The 14839-nt window shown below is 41.3% G+C and overlaps 1 protein-coding gene across 1 annotated transcript in view; it reads left to right on the forward strand.

Annotated features, from left to right (window-relative positions):
• LOC107722896 (xin actin-binding repeat-containing protein 2-like) overlaps positions 1 to 14642 on the forward strand; it is a 46362-nt gene extending 31720 nt beyond the window's left edge. Inside the window, exons 8-10 of the mRNA XM_016531392.1 lie at positions 1030 to 10198; positions 11648 to 11778; positions 13829 to 14642. Of these exons, the coding sequence (XP_016386878.1) occupies positions 1030 to 10198; positions 11648 to 11739 (9261 nt within the window). The 3' untranslated portion in view covers positions 11740 to 11778; positions 13829 to 14642. The remainder of the gene's footprint in view (positions 1 to 1029; positions 10199 to 11647; positions 11779 to 13828) is intronic.
• The last annotated feature ends 197 nt before the right edge of the window (positions 14643 to 14839 follow it).

The raw sequence follows: 14839 nt of genomic DNA on the forward strand, positions 1-14839 counted from the left end.
CTCTACTCTGACATATGAATGTATTATACTTTAATAGGATTCAGTGCATAACAAGACTCTGCTTACCATCTTTTTTACATGTTTCCATGAGTCCCCCCACTTTCAACAGCGTAGTTGTATTGAGCTTCATAAGACTTGAGAGCATGTGTTCATCTCTGTGTTCTGACGTTGTTATTGTAAATTCACTTTACATCTGATATGGGTTGTTTTTGTGTCTTTATTGTGCATCTAAACAACAATGCATACCAATGGTGGTTCTGACTACAAGTCTTGCTCTCAACACTTTTTTTTGCTTGAGAAATCAGTTTACTTGAATATCAACACTGCATTAGATATTCACGCTTGTTTTTATAGACTGTGTCTTTAATATGAGTGTTATTAGTTTTTGTTCACGTATGAACACATTAAAAATGTAATGAAAATACACTGCATTAAAGAAACAGTCTATAAAAACATGTCTTACTGTCTAATGCAGTTTTGCTTCTCAAGTAAGTTTTCTTGCTTTAGAGATTTTTATATATTTTACTTGGAAAATGTCAAAAAGACTAAATTAACTCATTAAAAAGACATTTTTGCAGTGTGCTGTAATTTTCAAGTGTAGTACATGATATTGATGGTTTTAGGGAAGTGTGTCTAATATATTCATGAAGCTGTTTTTTTAAAATATAACAATGCATGGGGTTAGAAAAACCATTTGTTTAGTAAATGGATGACTCTTTCAAATGCAGAGGGCACACATAGTGCTGCGGCTGAGCAGTTACAAAAATCAGATAACTTTTTCTTGTAATTGTGTAAGGTGGTGCTCTTTATTTATTTTTATGACACTCAAGCAGAACCTTTTTAAATGCTTTTTGCTGGTCTTTTTTGAATGCACAATAAGGACACAAAAATACTGGAAAGGCCTTTAAAATAATTTGCCCAGATTTGGACATTCAGTTTTAAAAAATGAAATTACTTTTCTGATCCAGCTGAAGTATAAGCCATTTCAGAGCTCCACTGAATTATGTTCATATTCTCTCTCTAAAAAAGATTGAACGTGACAAAAGCCATTCACAGCTGCCATCAGATGTGAACGCGTCCCATCAAACTGTGAAGAGTGAAATATCAACTACTCTGAACAGTGTTGTCTCAGACAAAGTGGAAGAAGGTGAACCGAGTTTTGAGTTTACTTTTGATGATGATGATGATGATGATGACGACGACGATGATGATCTGGAATATCTGCCACCGCCCCCACCAGACCTACTGGAGGAACCTTCAGACGTTGCGGAAAACTTTCCTGAACCTCCAGTGAAACACTCAGTGAACAGACAGCAATACTACAGACAGAGGGAGCTATTAGAGCTGAAACGTCTCTGCAAACACATTCACCCTGATGTCAGGAAAGACCTGGAAAGAGATTTTTACGATGACGAGGGCATTGAAGAAGTAGGAGAAGTTCAAGAGGCAGCATACCAGTTTGAACACACCGGCAGCAATTCAAACGGAAGCCCGGATCGCGAATATTTGGAGTGGGACGAGATTCTGAGTGGCGAAGTGCAGTCCATGCGCTGGATGTTTGAGAACAAACCCTTGGACTGCATTAAGGATGATTCGGACAACGAAGAGGATGACAAAAAGATAATTCAGCAGGAAATCATTCCTGGAGGTGATGTTAAGATCAGGGCTTTGATGTTTGAGACGCAGCCCATGGATACACTAGGATTGCAACGTGAGAACTATCTAGTGAATGAAGTGGGGAAAAGAGATGTGCAGGCGGCCGCCTGGTTGTTTGAGACAAAGCCAATGGATACGTTAAATAAAATTCACACTGATGATGAGCAAACCAAAGAAGTCATCTTTACACAAGAAGCCACCGAAGGAGATGTGAAGTCTGTGAGGTACATGTTTGAAAACCAAGAAATGGACTCTCTGGGCGACACTGAAACCATGGATGAGAAGCAGCTGCTGAGCCTGAAGTCTGTACTGGAGGAGATCAAGTCAGAAGTAAAGAAAGTCATATGGATGTTTGAGACGCAGTGCATGTGTGTAATGAGGGAACACTCCGGTGAGATGGTGTTGATTACTTCTGTCCGCCGAGAGGAGACGGAGAAAGGTGATGTCAAAACATCAAGATGGCTCTTCGAAACGCAGCAATTGAATGATATTGACATGGACCTTTCTCAAGTCAGGCTAATCTCCAGTATATCCATGGAAGACAACCAGCTAGGTGATGCGAAAACGGGAAGGTGGCTGTTTGAGACAAAGAGGCTTGACTCCATAAATGCCCAATGGGAGAGAATGCAAAAGCAGCAGAAAGAAGAGATTCTTGGGGCGGATGTACGCAAACACTGCATGGTGTTTGAGACGCAGCCTATGGACACGCTTAAAGACGATGCCAACTCCAGACCTGTTGCCTCAGAACAGATTATTGGAGGTAACGTTCGCTCTGTGAGACACTTGTTTGAAAACGCTCCACCGGATGAACTCAAAGAGCTTCCAGAAGTGGGAAAACTAAATAAAAAAGTAGTCTTTGAAGAAGGAAGTGGTGATGTGAGACACCAAAAATGGATGTTTGAGAATAAACCTCTGGAGAACATTAAAGATGAGGATGATGAGGTAAGCCGACTTAAGAAAACCATAGCGTCTGATGAAGAAAGAGGTGATGTGAGACATCAAAAATGGCTGTTTGAGAACCAACATTTGGAAGACATTCAAGAGGAAAAGAGAGAGTTTGTGAAGACAGTTGATTCAGAACAAATAGATAGAAGTTACAAGGGTGATGTCCGCAGAAATTGTAGGGTGTTTGAGACGCAACCGATGGATATGTTAAAGGATGATTCCAATGCCAGGCCAGTAAGTGCAGAAGAAATTATAGGAGGTGACGTTCAGTCTGCCAGACACTTTTTTGAGACTGCTCCAAAAGATGAGATGAAAGAACTTGCAGAGGTGGGGAAGCTCAAAAGAATGATGACATCTGAGGAGAAAGGAGACGTTCGACACCAGAAGTGGCTGTTTGAGAGCCAGCCGCTGGAGCAGATCAGAGAGGAGAGAAAGGAAATAACAAGAACAGTGAATCTGGAGGATATAGAAAATGTGGATGTGAGCAACTACAAGCAAATTTTTGAAACATATGATTTAAGCCAATATGACGAAAGTCAGAAGATTCAAGTTGAGGGTGTCACCACTGGCTCTGTTAGATCAAATAAAAATCTATTTGAGTCCATGCCATTATACGCACTGCAAGACAGCTCTGGGCATTATCACGAGGTCAGAACCGTACGGCGGGAGGAAATCGTCAAAGGAGACGTCAGAAGCTGCCAGTGGATGTTTGAAACTCGCCCTATTGACCAATTCGACGAGAGCATCACTAAATTCCAAATCATAAAGGGCATAACACAACAAGAGATCGAATCTGGAGATGTCAAGACTGCCAAATGGCTCTTTGAAACCCAGCCTCTTGATGCTATTAAGTATTTTAGCAATATTGAAGATGAGGAGTGTGTTACTAGGGAGACAGCAGAAATAGTCAAAGGTGATGTTAAAACCTATAAGTGGCTTTTTGAGACCAAACCTGTAGACATGCTTTATGAAAGGGAAGAGCTTAAGAGTACAAAAGATTCTGGTGAAGTTCAAAAAGGCGATGTGAAAACATGCACTTGGCTTTTTGAAACTCAAACTCTTGATGCCATACAGAATAACTCAGAGACAGTGTTGCAAACTCGCACTGTGAAACAAGAGGACATTCACGGTAAAGATGTCCGTATGGCACGTTTCCTGTTTGAGACAGAGAACCTGGAAAACATAAGTGGAGGACAGCGAGAAGATTTTAAGAGTGTTAGTGAGATAGACATACAATCTGGGGACGTGTCTCGGATGAAATACATATTCGAGACCCAATCTTCCGACGTTATGAGCTCAACCTCTGAGGATTTCATGAGACAGCTGAGGAGTGCTCAAGCTGAGGATATTCAGAAAGGAAATGTTGGAAACTGCAAATGGTTATTTGAAAACCAACCCATAGATGAAATCGCAGATACCCCCGGCGAGCTAAAAGGAGCTCGTACGGTACAAGACGTTCAGGGAGGCAATGTTGATAAAGGCAGATTAATTTTTGAGACCTACACGTTAGATAAGATTCAAGATGTGTCATCTGAGGCCGAAATGAGAAAGCTGCAGAAAGTCATCAGAGAGGATGAGGAGAAAGGAGATGTGAAATCGTACGCCATGATGTTTGAGACTCAGCCTCTCTATGCCATCCAAGACAAAGAAGGCCATTATCATGAAGTGACCACACTTACAAAAGAAGAAATACATAGAGGTGATGTAGTAGGAGCCCGTTGGCTGTTTGAAACAAAGCCTCTGGACTCGATTAGAGAGACAGATGAGGTCTATCTTTTAAAAGCCGTTACAGAGGAAGATATCCAAAAAGGTGATGTCAGCTCAGCAAGATGGAGGTTTGAAACCCAGCCCCTTGATAAGATTGCAGAAGATGCCAAAATATCAATCAAAACTGTCGAGGACATTCAGGGAGGCGATGTAAAGACAAACAAGCAGCGTTTTGAATCCGATGCATTGTCTCAAAAGTTGGTGCGTACTGTCAGTATGAGTGAGATTCATAAAGGGGATGTTAGGACAGCAAAATGGATGTTTGAAACTCACACAATTGATCAGATACATGCTGAAAAGTCAGAAGATGAGATGAAAACTGTTGTTATGGAGGAACAGCTGAAGGGGGATGTCAAACAGTCTGTATGGCTATTTGAGAAGAATCATCTTGATCATATTAACGAAAGTGACGAAAGTAAAAAGGTCATTTTTGAAGAAATCCCCAAAGCAGATGTCAAAACCACAACGTGGCTTTTTGAAACAACGCCGTTCACTGAATTTAATGAGAGCAGCTTGGAGAAGACAGAAATCATTGGTAAAAGTGTTAAAGCCACCCTCGACGAACTGTTCACCCAAAGAATGGTAGACAACAAAGGTATCATCATAGAGGCCGATGAAATTGGAGACGTTCGCATGGCTAAGTACAACCTCATGAATAAAGAAGCTCCCCAGATCCAAAGAGAAGAAATCATTAATGGAGATCTGCAAAACATCATGATGAACCTCCTCAACAGAGAGGAGAAAACCGAGAGGGGAATCGTTATAAATGCAGAGGAGAGGGGAGACATCAGCGGCGCCGTACATCAGCTGCTCCAAGAGCACAGCAGCACTTCTGTGGAGAAAGAGGAGATAATAAGAGGTGACATTCAGGAAGCCATAAACAACCTGCTGAAAGAGGAGAGCACTGGCAAACGGGGCATTCTCATTCAAGAAGACGAAAAGGGAGATGTTCGTATGACGATCTACTCTTTATTCAATTCTCCTGAGGAACCAAGCACTCAGAATGAAAATATAGTCGGAGGTAATGTGAAAGGGTGCCTTGAGAGACTTTGCAATCCAGACACAGAGGAGATTGTGAGAATTAAAGTGGATGAAGCAGAGAGGGGAAAGGTGAGCTTTTATTCTACATGTATTGAGTCGGGTGCGCTGGATTACCTCAAAAAGCTGCAGGTAGAGCCAGATGAGGCTGACCCTGGTAAAATTGAAAAAGAGGAAATCATCGGTGGTGATATTAAGGGAACGAAACTCAGCCTGACACGTAATCAAGCTCAAATCGGTCGTCTGGTGGACAGGGAAGATATAGTCCCAGGCGATGTTCATAACACAGTTAAGGTTTTCATGACCGAGCTTCCAGTCTCATTTGAACATTTACAGAGAGAAGAGATTGTGAGAGGAGACCTGCAAGCGGCAATGAATTCTCTGACGCAGTCTGTAAACCAGATGGTTGTTTTGGAGAAAGAAGAAGTCATCCGAGCTGATTTACCTACAACCCTAAGGTCTCTAGAGGAGGCCCAAAATCAGCCCAGAGAGATGGAAAAGCCCGAAATAATTCCTGGTAACATCAAAGGAGTGCTGAAATCGCTAAAAGACTCGGCTGCCACCAAGGTGGAAATTGTCCTTGAAGACTTGGTGCCAGGTGACATCAAAAGTATGTTGAAATCGCTGGAGGAGGCCAAACATGCAGTGAGAGAGGTGGAGAAGGAGGTGATTGTAAAGGGTGACATTCACACGGCAATACAGAGTCTACAAGAAGCGTCAAATGAGAGAAAGGTTTGCCAGCAGGAGATTGGTGTCCAGGGAAATGTGAAAGGCAAGATTCAGCTCTTACTTGAGCCTCCTCCATCTCCCAGAATGCAGCGCAGGGCGAGCACAGAGGGCGACGTGAAGCTTTCCATAAAATCACTCTATGACACCCAAGAGCAAATGCTATCAGAGAAAGAAGAAGTGATAAAAGGAGACGTTAAGGGCACAATAAAATCCTTAATGGAAACAGCACAGAGAGCTAGCCCAACGATTCCCCGAAGGCAGCCGATAAGAAAGGTCAAAGTTCCTGCCAAGACCCCGTCTCCATCAGTGAAAGACATCCCGGCACAGAAGCCCACCCCTGCAGTTAAAAACCTTGATATGAGCAGTGAATCAAAGAGAAGCGCTCACAAGCAATCAATGCAAAACAAATACGCATCTCAAGAGAGCACTGCAATCACCACTCACACCACAGCATGGAGCCAGGAGACAAAGACCACAGTGCTGGAGCACAAAACAATTGTTCAAACACATGGCGTCAAAACATTGAAGACCGACTTCCGTAACTTGAAAAAAAGTGGCTGTAAGGGGTTGATCATACTGGATAAAAGAAAACAGCAGGAAATCCATATGCCACCTCCACCACCTGACCCCGAGCCCCCTCTGCCACCCCCTCCGGATTATGATAGCATCTCCTTCCCCACTCCTCCTCCGTGCATTAGGGGTGATCATGATCTTCCCCCTCCCCCTACTCCTCCTCCTCCATGTGATCCAGCCAAGACAGAACTTGAGCATTTACCTCCTCCACCAACCCCACCACCTCCTCCTCTTGCCACGGCTGAGCTAGACCTCCTCCCTCCACCTCCCACAGAACAGGAGCTAGACCTCCTTCCACTGCCCAACATAACACCATCCAAACCCACTAAAATGACTGTCAAACCCGTCAAAGCACCAACATTGTGCAAAGTACCCAAGCTTGAGTCAGCGATTTCATTTGAGCAAATGGATGTGGAGGCTACACGAGAGACCAAGAGTAGAAAAAATGTCACCACATCATCAGTTAAATCCACCGTGATATCCTCTGAAATTCAGTCTGTGTTCACAAAACAGCCACCGGAGTCTCCACGTCCGCCCAAGAAAGTTTTCGCCCCCTTGACACTCACCCCACCCGCCTCTCCTCCTCCGCCGTCCAAATCCCCAGTAAGCAAATTCAAAACCCAATTAATACAAGCCGAACAGAAGTACAGACAGCAGAGGGAGGAAAGCTGCACGCCGCCACCGCCGCGCTCCCCAGCCTTTGAAATCTGCATGCACGAGTCAGTCAGTGCAGCCCTTGAAATGCTTTCTTCAGAGAGCACAGGCATGGTGCAATCAGAGGCAAGCATATCAATTGATTTCACTCAAGAGAGAGCTCAAAAGAGTGTGACCAAATCCGAATCAGCTACAGACTCATATGATTCATCCAAGCACACATCTCTCTCAAACGCTCCCCCAAGCAAGACTTTGATCGCTGCCACAAATGAGAAATCTCCTCCAGAATCTCCTGTTATTTCCGCAGTTAAACAGAACATTATCTCTAATCAGTCATCGCAGGGCTCTTCGGGTCAGCAGCAGACCACCTCCACTTCAGCTAAAAAGAAAAAGAAGAGATCCGTGACGACCAATATACAACAGGTGACGAAGACGGTTATTAAAAACACAACCAAAGAAGAAATAAAGGCCTCTGTCAAAATGGACAAACCTCAAAGTGTCTCTAAAAATGAATCTGAGAATGTTGAAAAAGATGTGAGCAGCATAGCTGAGAACAAAACAAAAGAGGAAAGCTCTCAGAAGAAAAATCAAGAAAGAAACTCCCCTGATCGCTCCCTACCAATCAAAGAGAGTCAAATTAAGGATGCTGAGCAGAAGCCCCAAAAGGTCGACAGTCAAAAGGCTAAGAAAGTTAGTAAGAGCGCTAAACTGGAAAGCAAGGAGAAAACCACAGCGGAGCAGGAGAATGTTCAGGTGAAAGAAAGCAGAGAAAAAAGCCCCACAGAAACAGAGAATAAAGAGGAGAAAGAGGCCAAAGAGAAACCTGTAGAGGGGCCCCCTGCCACTCCGAAAAAGAAAAGGAGGAGCAAGAGTAAGAAAGACAGAGAAGCCGCTCAAAGCAACAACGCCACATCCATCTCACCCACAGAGGCCACGCCTGCTGAGCCTAAGTGGCCAGTCCTGACATCTGATGAAAAGCAAGAAGAAATCACCGTTGTGCAAACACAGCACACCATTCAAACGGGACACACTGAGGTTTACAAGGAGGTCATCAAAACTGAAAGTACAGTCCAACAGCAGAGTTTCCAGGAGGAGGGCACGACTGTAAAACTTCAAAAGCAGGTCAGTGGAAGCCAGCAGATTCCTGAGGAATCAAAAGATGAAAGCAGAAATGTTCCAATAAAAATGACAGGCAAATCTGCACAAAAGGAACCTGCAGAGTCCTTGGCGGAGAGCGCTGGCACATCTCTAAGACAAGCCGAAGCGCAGAAGATGTTGTCTCGTATCTCAGAGTTACAGGGGGTTGTGGGAAAAATGGACTCTAAGTCTGTGAAGACGCTGCTCAATGAAATGCCTGCCTGGCTTCTGGGGCCAGAGGAGAAGAGTGATTTGGAAGGGGCAGCTGCCGAACACAACGAACAGAAGCTTAAAGAAATTCTCGCTCATGTTAAAAACCTTGTTCAAGCTAAGCTAATGCACTTTGACGGCGCTATTGAAAAGCATGAATGTGAGGCCACCTCTGAAAGATTTGTCTCTAGTGGAGCCATACAGAGAATTTCGAAGATTTCCATTGGTTCTACAAAGTGTGAAACACAGAAGGTGGTCAAAGAGGAGACGAAGACAACGCGCAAGAGTCGAAAGCAACAGATGAGCAGTGTTACAACTCTTGACCCCAGAGCTCCATCTCCATTGTTACGGCTGCGCTCTCCCTCACCTACGTTCATCACTATTGAGTCCACAAGGAGAACTGACTCGCCACAGAGGGCAGCACCTACGCCTTCCCCAACGCCACCGACGCCCCCTCCACGCAAGTCTGAGACGCCAAGCTCTCGCTTAAGCAGGGAATCCCCTTCACCCTCCTCGAGCCGGGCAGATAGTCTGACGCGGCTCAGAAATGCCACAGCTACGCTCTCTCGCGGTGCCTCGCCGGATCCGGTGCCTCACCTGGTGCTGGCCCCTGGAAAGAAGTCCGAAATTGTGGAATCTCCCGCCATGTTCCAACGGCAGATCAAAATTGATTCTAAACCTGTTGAAGAGGAGACTCTTGGGTCTTCTGAAACACAAGTGGTGACCGTTGAAGTGAATATCGCTAACGTAAGTGGAGATGCCATTATTATTCCAGAGCGTTTAGGCCCCAACACCGAGACTGAAAGTGCAGTGAAAGAGAATGAAAATCTCTCTAAGGATGACCTGTCTGGACAAGCCAAAACAATTGAGACGTCACAAGGGAAAGTTGGTATTAGAAAAGACCCAATTGACAATACAGAGAAGCCTGGCAGGGAAACTGACGACCTGGCGCTTGATACGGAGAAGAAAGCAAGACAACAAGAGGATATGGCTGCTTTCAACATCAAGGATATTAAAAATGTTTTTGAAATGAGTGAGCAAAGTTCCCCCATCAAAGAGCTACAAAACAAACAGGAGGAACAGGAGTCAAGAGTGAGTGAAATTGCATCTGAAGGTTCAAAGCCTGAGCTTCCTCCAGAGAGGGAACAATGCTCCCAGCTGAGCTCCCCTCCGCTTGTGAGCAGAGATGTGAAAGTAGACAAGTCTGTCGATCCAACAGGCTTTTCAGAGACAGAAACAGTCACTGAACATTATTCTTCTGTTGATGAGTTCGGCACTAAAATGATCGGATCAAGAAGCACCACGACGGTTTCCACGCACTCTCAAAGCGTTACAACGCAACGGGTGCCTTTTTCCTATGCTGATGCTGTGAAGAAAAAGACGTCAGAGGTGGCGGTGTCACCTGAGGCCTCTGCAGAGGAACTGATGAAGAACTTCCATAAAACATGGACAGAAAGTGAGAGTGTGTTCAAAAGCTTAGGTGTCACAGGTGAGAGAGCCAAGCCACCTACTAGTGCATCAAACCGAGACTGCTGTGCCGGGTAAATATGCCTGCAGTGCATGATGGGAATGAAATTTAACAGCAAGCTACTGCAAAACTTCTGAGGTACATTACCGGCTCAAACTGTGTGTGTTTCTAACTTTTGTCTTTGTCGACAAGTCCACATTTAGATGAGTAAATGTGTATGTGAATGTGACGGTTATAAAACAAATGTGACTCATCGCAGTTATTTGCATGTTAATAGCTGAAAATTTTACTTGAGTTTAAAAGAGTTTGACGTTTAAGTTTCAAATTAAGTTTGAGTTTAAAGTTTTAAATAAATAAATGTATTTATTTATTTTTCTAATTTACATTTAATTTTTTGAACACAATTTTATTTATACAATGTGACAAACAGATTTCCTTTTTTAACGTTTAAATTTTTTTTTCTTTTTTTTTCGGTATGCCACACATTTATTAATTCATTCATTTATGTATTTATTTATTTCAATTATATTATTATTTTATAATCATTTATTTATTTATTTTGGAATACCACACATGCGTTTGTTCATACTATCTGACACATATCACTGAACTAAGTGTCCTGGGAAATCACAGAGTCTGGGGAGCAGCCTACACTCTTTTTAGCCACTTAGAAATGCTCTCTGCCTACTCTCGCTCGCAGCACCATCAAAGAATCAAAAAAAGACAGTTTATCAGCTTAGAATTTTAAATATCTCAATAGCACTGAGTGCTTTCTCCATAATTGCCATTCATCTCTGTCTCATTTGCATTTGAGAGTGCTACAAGAATCAAATGTACTTTAAAAGCAAAATGTTTTAGGGATTGATACAGAACACCGACTGAAGGAAAACAAAGCTTGAGTTTAAAATTTTGCCTCTGTGTGACCTCAGAAACAACAGCTTGACTTTGTGTGTGTGTGTGTGTGTGTGTTTGGTTGGTTTGTTTGTTTCTTTTTAGAGACTGCAAGTTTGCAGGATCATTACATTTCCCAAAATAACTCCACAAATTATAACCCAATTGTTATTCAGACTTCTATACACTCAACTGGGGAAAATAAATAAAAGGCTAGATTAAAAACAAATGGTAACCCAGCATTGGGTGCATATTGTACGTGCACATGTTTGGCTAGAGTGAAAAGAATATATTTTTTTTTTATGTAAACTACTAATTTTGATATGTCTGTGTCATTTTCATCTCCAGGTTTGTGAAGGATTAATGCTTTAATGTATTATTGTGTCTGAACATGTCTTTCACTAATGCTGTTGTTAACGATCTTTTCAATAACCTTACATTGCAGTAGTGGATGTTGGATGTGATTTGCCTGCGTTGCTCAGATGGAGGACTGAGTGTTTGGCAAAGTGCTGCGTGGGAATATTGATTGTGCACAAAACTGAATTGACTAAAACGTGAATATCTTTACCATCTTGCCAGATTCGAGTACCAAAGTCGGAGATGTGTGCAGTGTGCAAGAAGAGGGTTTACCCCATGGAAGGCCTGATAGCCGACAAAAAGAAGTTCCATAAATCCTGTTTTTTATGTGAGCACTGCAAAAACAAATTGAGGTATGTTATAAAATATTGTAATATGATATTTATAAGGAGTTTCACTCAAAAATTAAAAATTTGCTGAAAATGTACTCATCCTCAGGCCATCCAAGATGTAGATGAGTTTGTCTCTTCATCAGAACAGATTTGGAGAAATGTAGCATTACATCACTTGCTCACCAATGGATCCTCTGCAGTGAATGGGTGCCGTCAGAATGACAGCTGATAAAAACATCACAATATTCCACAAGTAATCCACACCACTCCAGTCCATCAATTAACATCTTGTGAAGTGAAAAGCTGCATGTTTGTATAAAACAAACCCATTATTAAGAAGTTTTTATGTCTTGATGTTAACTTCAGGCCATTACTTATGGCTAAAATATGAGCGCATAATCAATAATAATGCTTCCTCCGGTGAAAAAGTCCATCACCTGTTGTCCTCTCACATCAAAATCTACTGACGTATTTGTTTAGAACTGTTTTCACTTGTAAACGGTGCTTGATCTGTGTATATTTGTCTTATGATTCAGACGGGACACTTTTTCACTGAAGAAAACAATATTATGAATAGAGGACTCGTATTTTAGTTTGAGGTTAAACGCATCTTAATGATTAATTTGTTTCTTACAAACATGCAGCTTTTCACTTCATAAGACCTGATGGACTTGTGGATTATTGTGATGTTTTTATGAGCTGTTTGTACTCTCATTCTGACGGCACCCATTCACTGCAGAGGATCCAAATTTGTTTCTTACAAACATGCAGCTTTTCACTTCATAAGACCTGATGGACTGTAGTCTTGTGGATTATTGTGATGTTTTTATCAGCTGTTTGTACTCTCATTCTGACGGCACCCATTCACTGCAGAGGATCCATTGGTGAGAAAGTGAAGAAGTACCCATGAAGAAGCTAGCAACCACATAGCAACAGTGCGACACCCTTGCATCGTTGTCAGCATCGAGTTTATAGTATGTATGGTTGTGTTTAAAAAGGAGCATAAACAGACAATTTATCATATTTAACATTAACATGAATATTCTAGTAGGTCTAACAATGTAAGTATCCCAACATAATCAATTCTAAAATATTTTTTTTGCATAAAGTACCATTATTTGTAACTATGAGATAAAGTATCCTGCATAAATCCATTCAAATGGAAAGCTTGCAGTGCAGTTCTCATTTACAAACTGTGTGAATGCAGACAGCTCTATATATTTTCTGTGACTTATGAATTATGAAACTCTGTTGTCTGACAGCCTTGAGATTCATCACAGTTTAACTGCCACCCATTACATTATAAATATAATTTTTTAATTTAAATATATTACATAATATTTACTATAAAATTTCTATAATATGTAATATAATCTCTCAAACAAGAGTACTGATGTTCTCAGCGTACAGTTAATCAAAGTTAAACAGCACAATTTAAACATATATAATTTTCTTTTTTTTTCTAATAAATTCTGTTCTTTGAACTTTCTATTCAACTATTCATCAAAGAATCACTAAAAAAATTAAGCAGCAAAAGTTTTTAACTGTAAGAGAACCATTGTTAATTGCTGAGCACCAATAATATTTTGGCAGAAAACCAGTACATTAGAATTTTATATATTGTCTGTTATAGTAAGATATATATTTTATTTCTTTAGAGTGCTTAATAATTATTCAAATCACAGTGCAAATAAACTTATTGTTTCTAAAAACAGGCTTTATTTTCTTTAGATATGCAGGATATAATTTTTATTTTGGTTAGAACATGACCTGGTCATGATTTCATGGTTAGCATTCATGCAGTTGCTGGGAATTTTTGGGAAGTCTATTAAAATGTTATATTTGCAATGCAGCAATCAGTTATTTCAATATTCAAGTTAAAAATTGAAATATAAAAATAACTCAAATTCAACTATTGGGTGCCAAATATAAGGGTCTATTTTAACAAACTTTCTGTACGCTTCAATTCGAAAATGGTGCAAAACATTTCAGTATTTACAAACTGTGTGAATGCAGACAGCTCTATATATTTTCTGTGACTTATGAATTATGAAACTCTGTTGTCTGACAGCCTTGGAAACTTTGTCTCTCTCCATGGACATTTATACTGCCAGCCACATTATAAACAACTCTTCAAGTCTAAAGGGAATTTCGAGGATGGATTTGTACAAGGATCGCAAAGGGAATTACTGGGTGTCCGGGATGCAGGGAATACAGACCATGACGGATCGGATTGGAGATATTCACTCTCGCAAAGTAGCTTGTGCTCGCTCTCAGACGGGTTTGAAAAAGAAGCAAATAAACCTGATCAAAGCCCTAACAAAATTTCTGTAGTGTGGCCTCCGCAAACAGCCTCTCCGAAAAAGACGTTGTCTCTGGATCAGGATGTGAAATTAGTCAAACCCGTTTGGCCCCCAAAGAGCGAAACTTCAAAGTCTCCTAAGTACCAGCGTCGGAAAGCAACTCAGAGGACCACACTTTAGGAGGAGTGCAACAACGCCTCGGGGCCGGCGGGGAAAGAGGAACGGGGAGAGCGAGGGAGACATCTCATCAATCAGCGACACACACAGCATGAAGTATTGTGGGAACTTTAGAAACACGAGGACACATCACGATGATGAAGAGCTTCGAATGCAGGGTGAAAATCGCACCGTCGGACGGGTGAGGAAAGGTGGAGAGAGAGACGGTGGAGGTGAAAAGGTAACAGGAAGTTGATAAGGATTTCGGGAAATGATAAATATGTTGTGTATATATAAAGTAGGCGCAGGTTCAGATGGTTTGTGTGTTATGTTGAAAGAAAGACTGAAAGAAAGTGAAATTATGAAGAGACAGAGAAATCATTTAAGGTTATATTTTACTCCATAAGCAAAAGATAGAAATATAAACTTAAATTTTGCATCAAGAAAATAAAGCCTATTTTTAATACCTCCTAATTCTCATTACAGTAATTCAGTAAATAAATAAATACATAAAATCCCATTTTCATTGCTGTAATGTGAAAAAGTAATATTAAAATTGAGAAAAAATATTAGAAAAAAATGAATATATATGTATATATATATAAATATATTTATAAAGTATT

The sequence above is a fragment of the Sinocyclocheilus rhinocerous genome, unplaced genomic scaffold, assembly GCF_001515625.1.
Source record: "Sinocyclocheilus rhinocerous isolate Xijiao unplaced genomic scaffold, SAMN03320098_v1.1 scaffold934, whole genome shotgun sequence".
In the NCBI taxonomy this organism is placed as follows: domain Eukaryota; kingdom Metazoa; phylum Chordata; class Actinopteri; order Cypriniformes; family Cyprinidae; genus Sinocyclocheilus; species Sinocyclocheilus rhinocerous.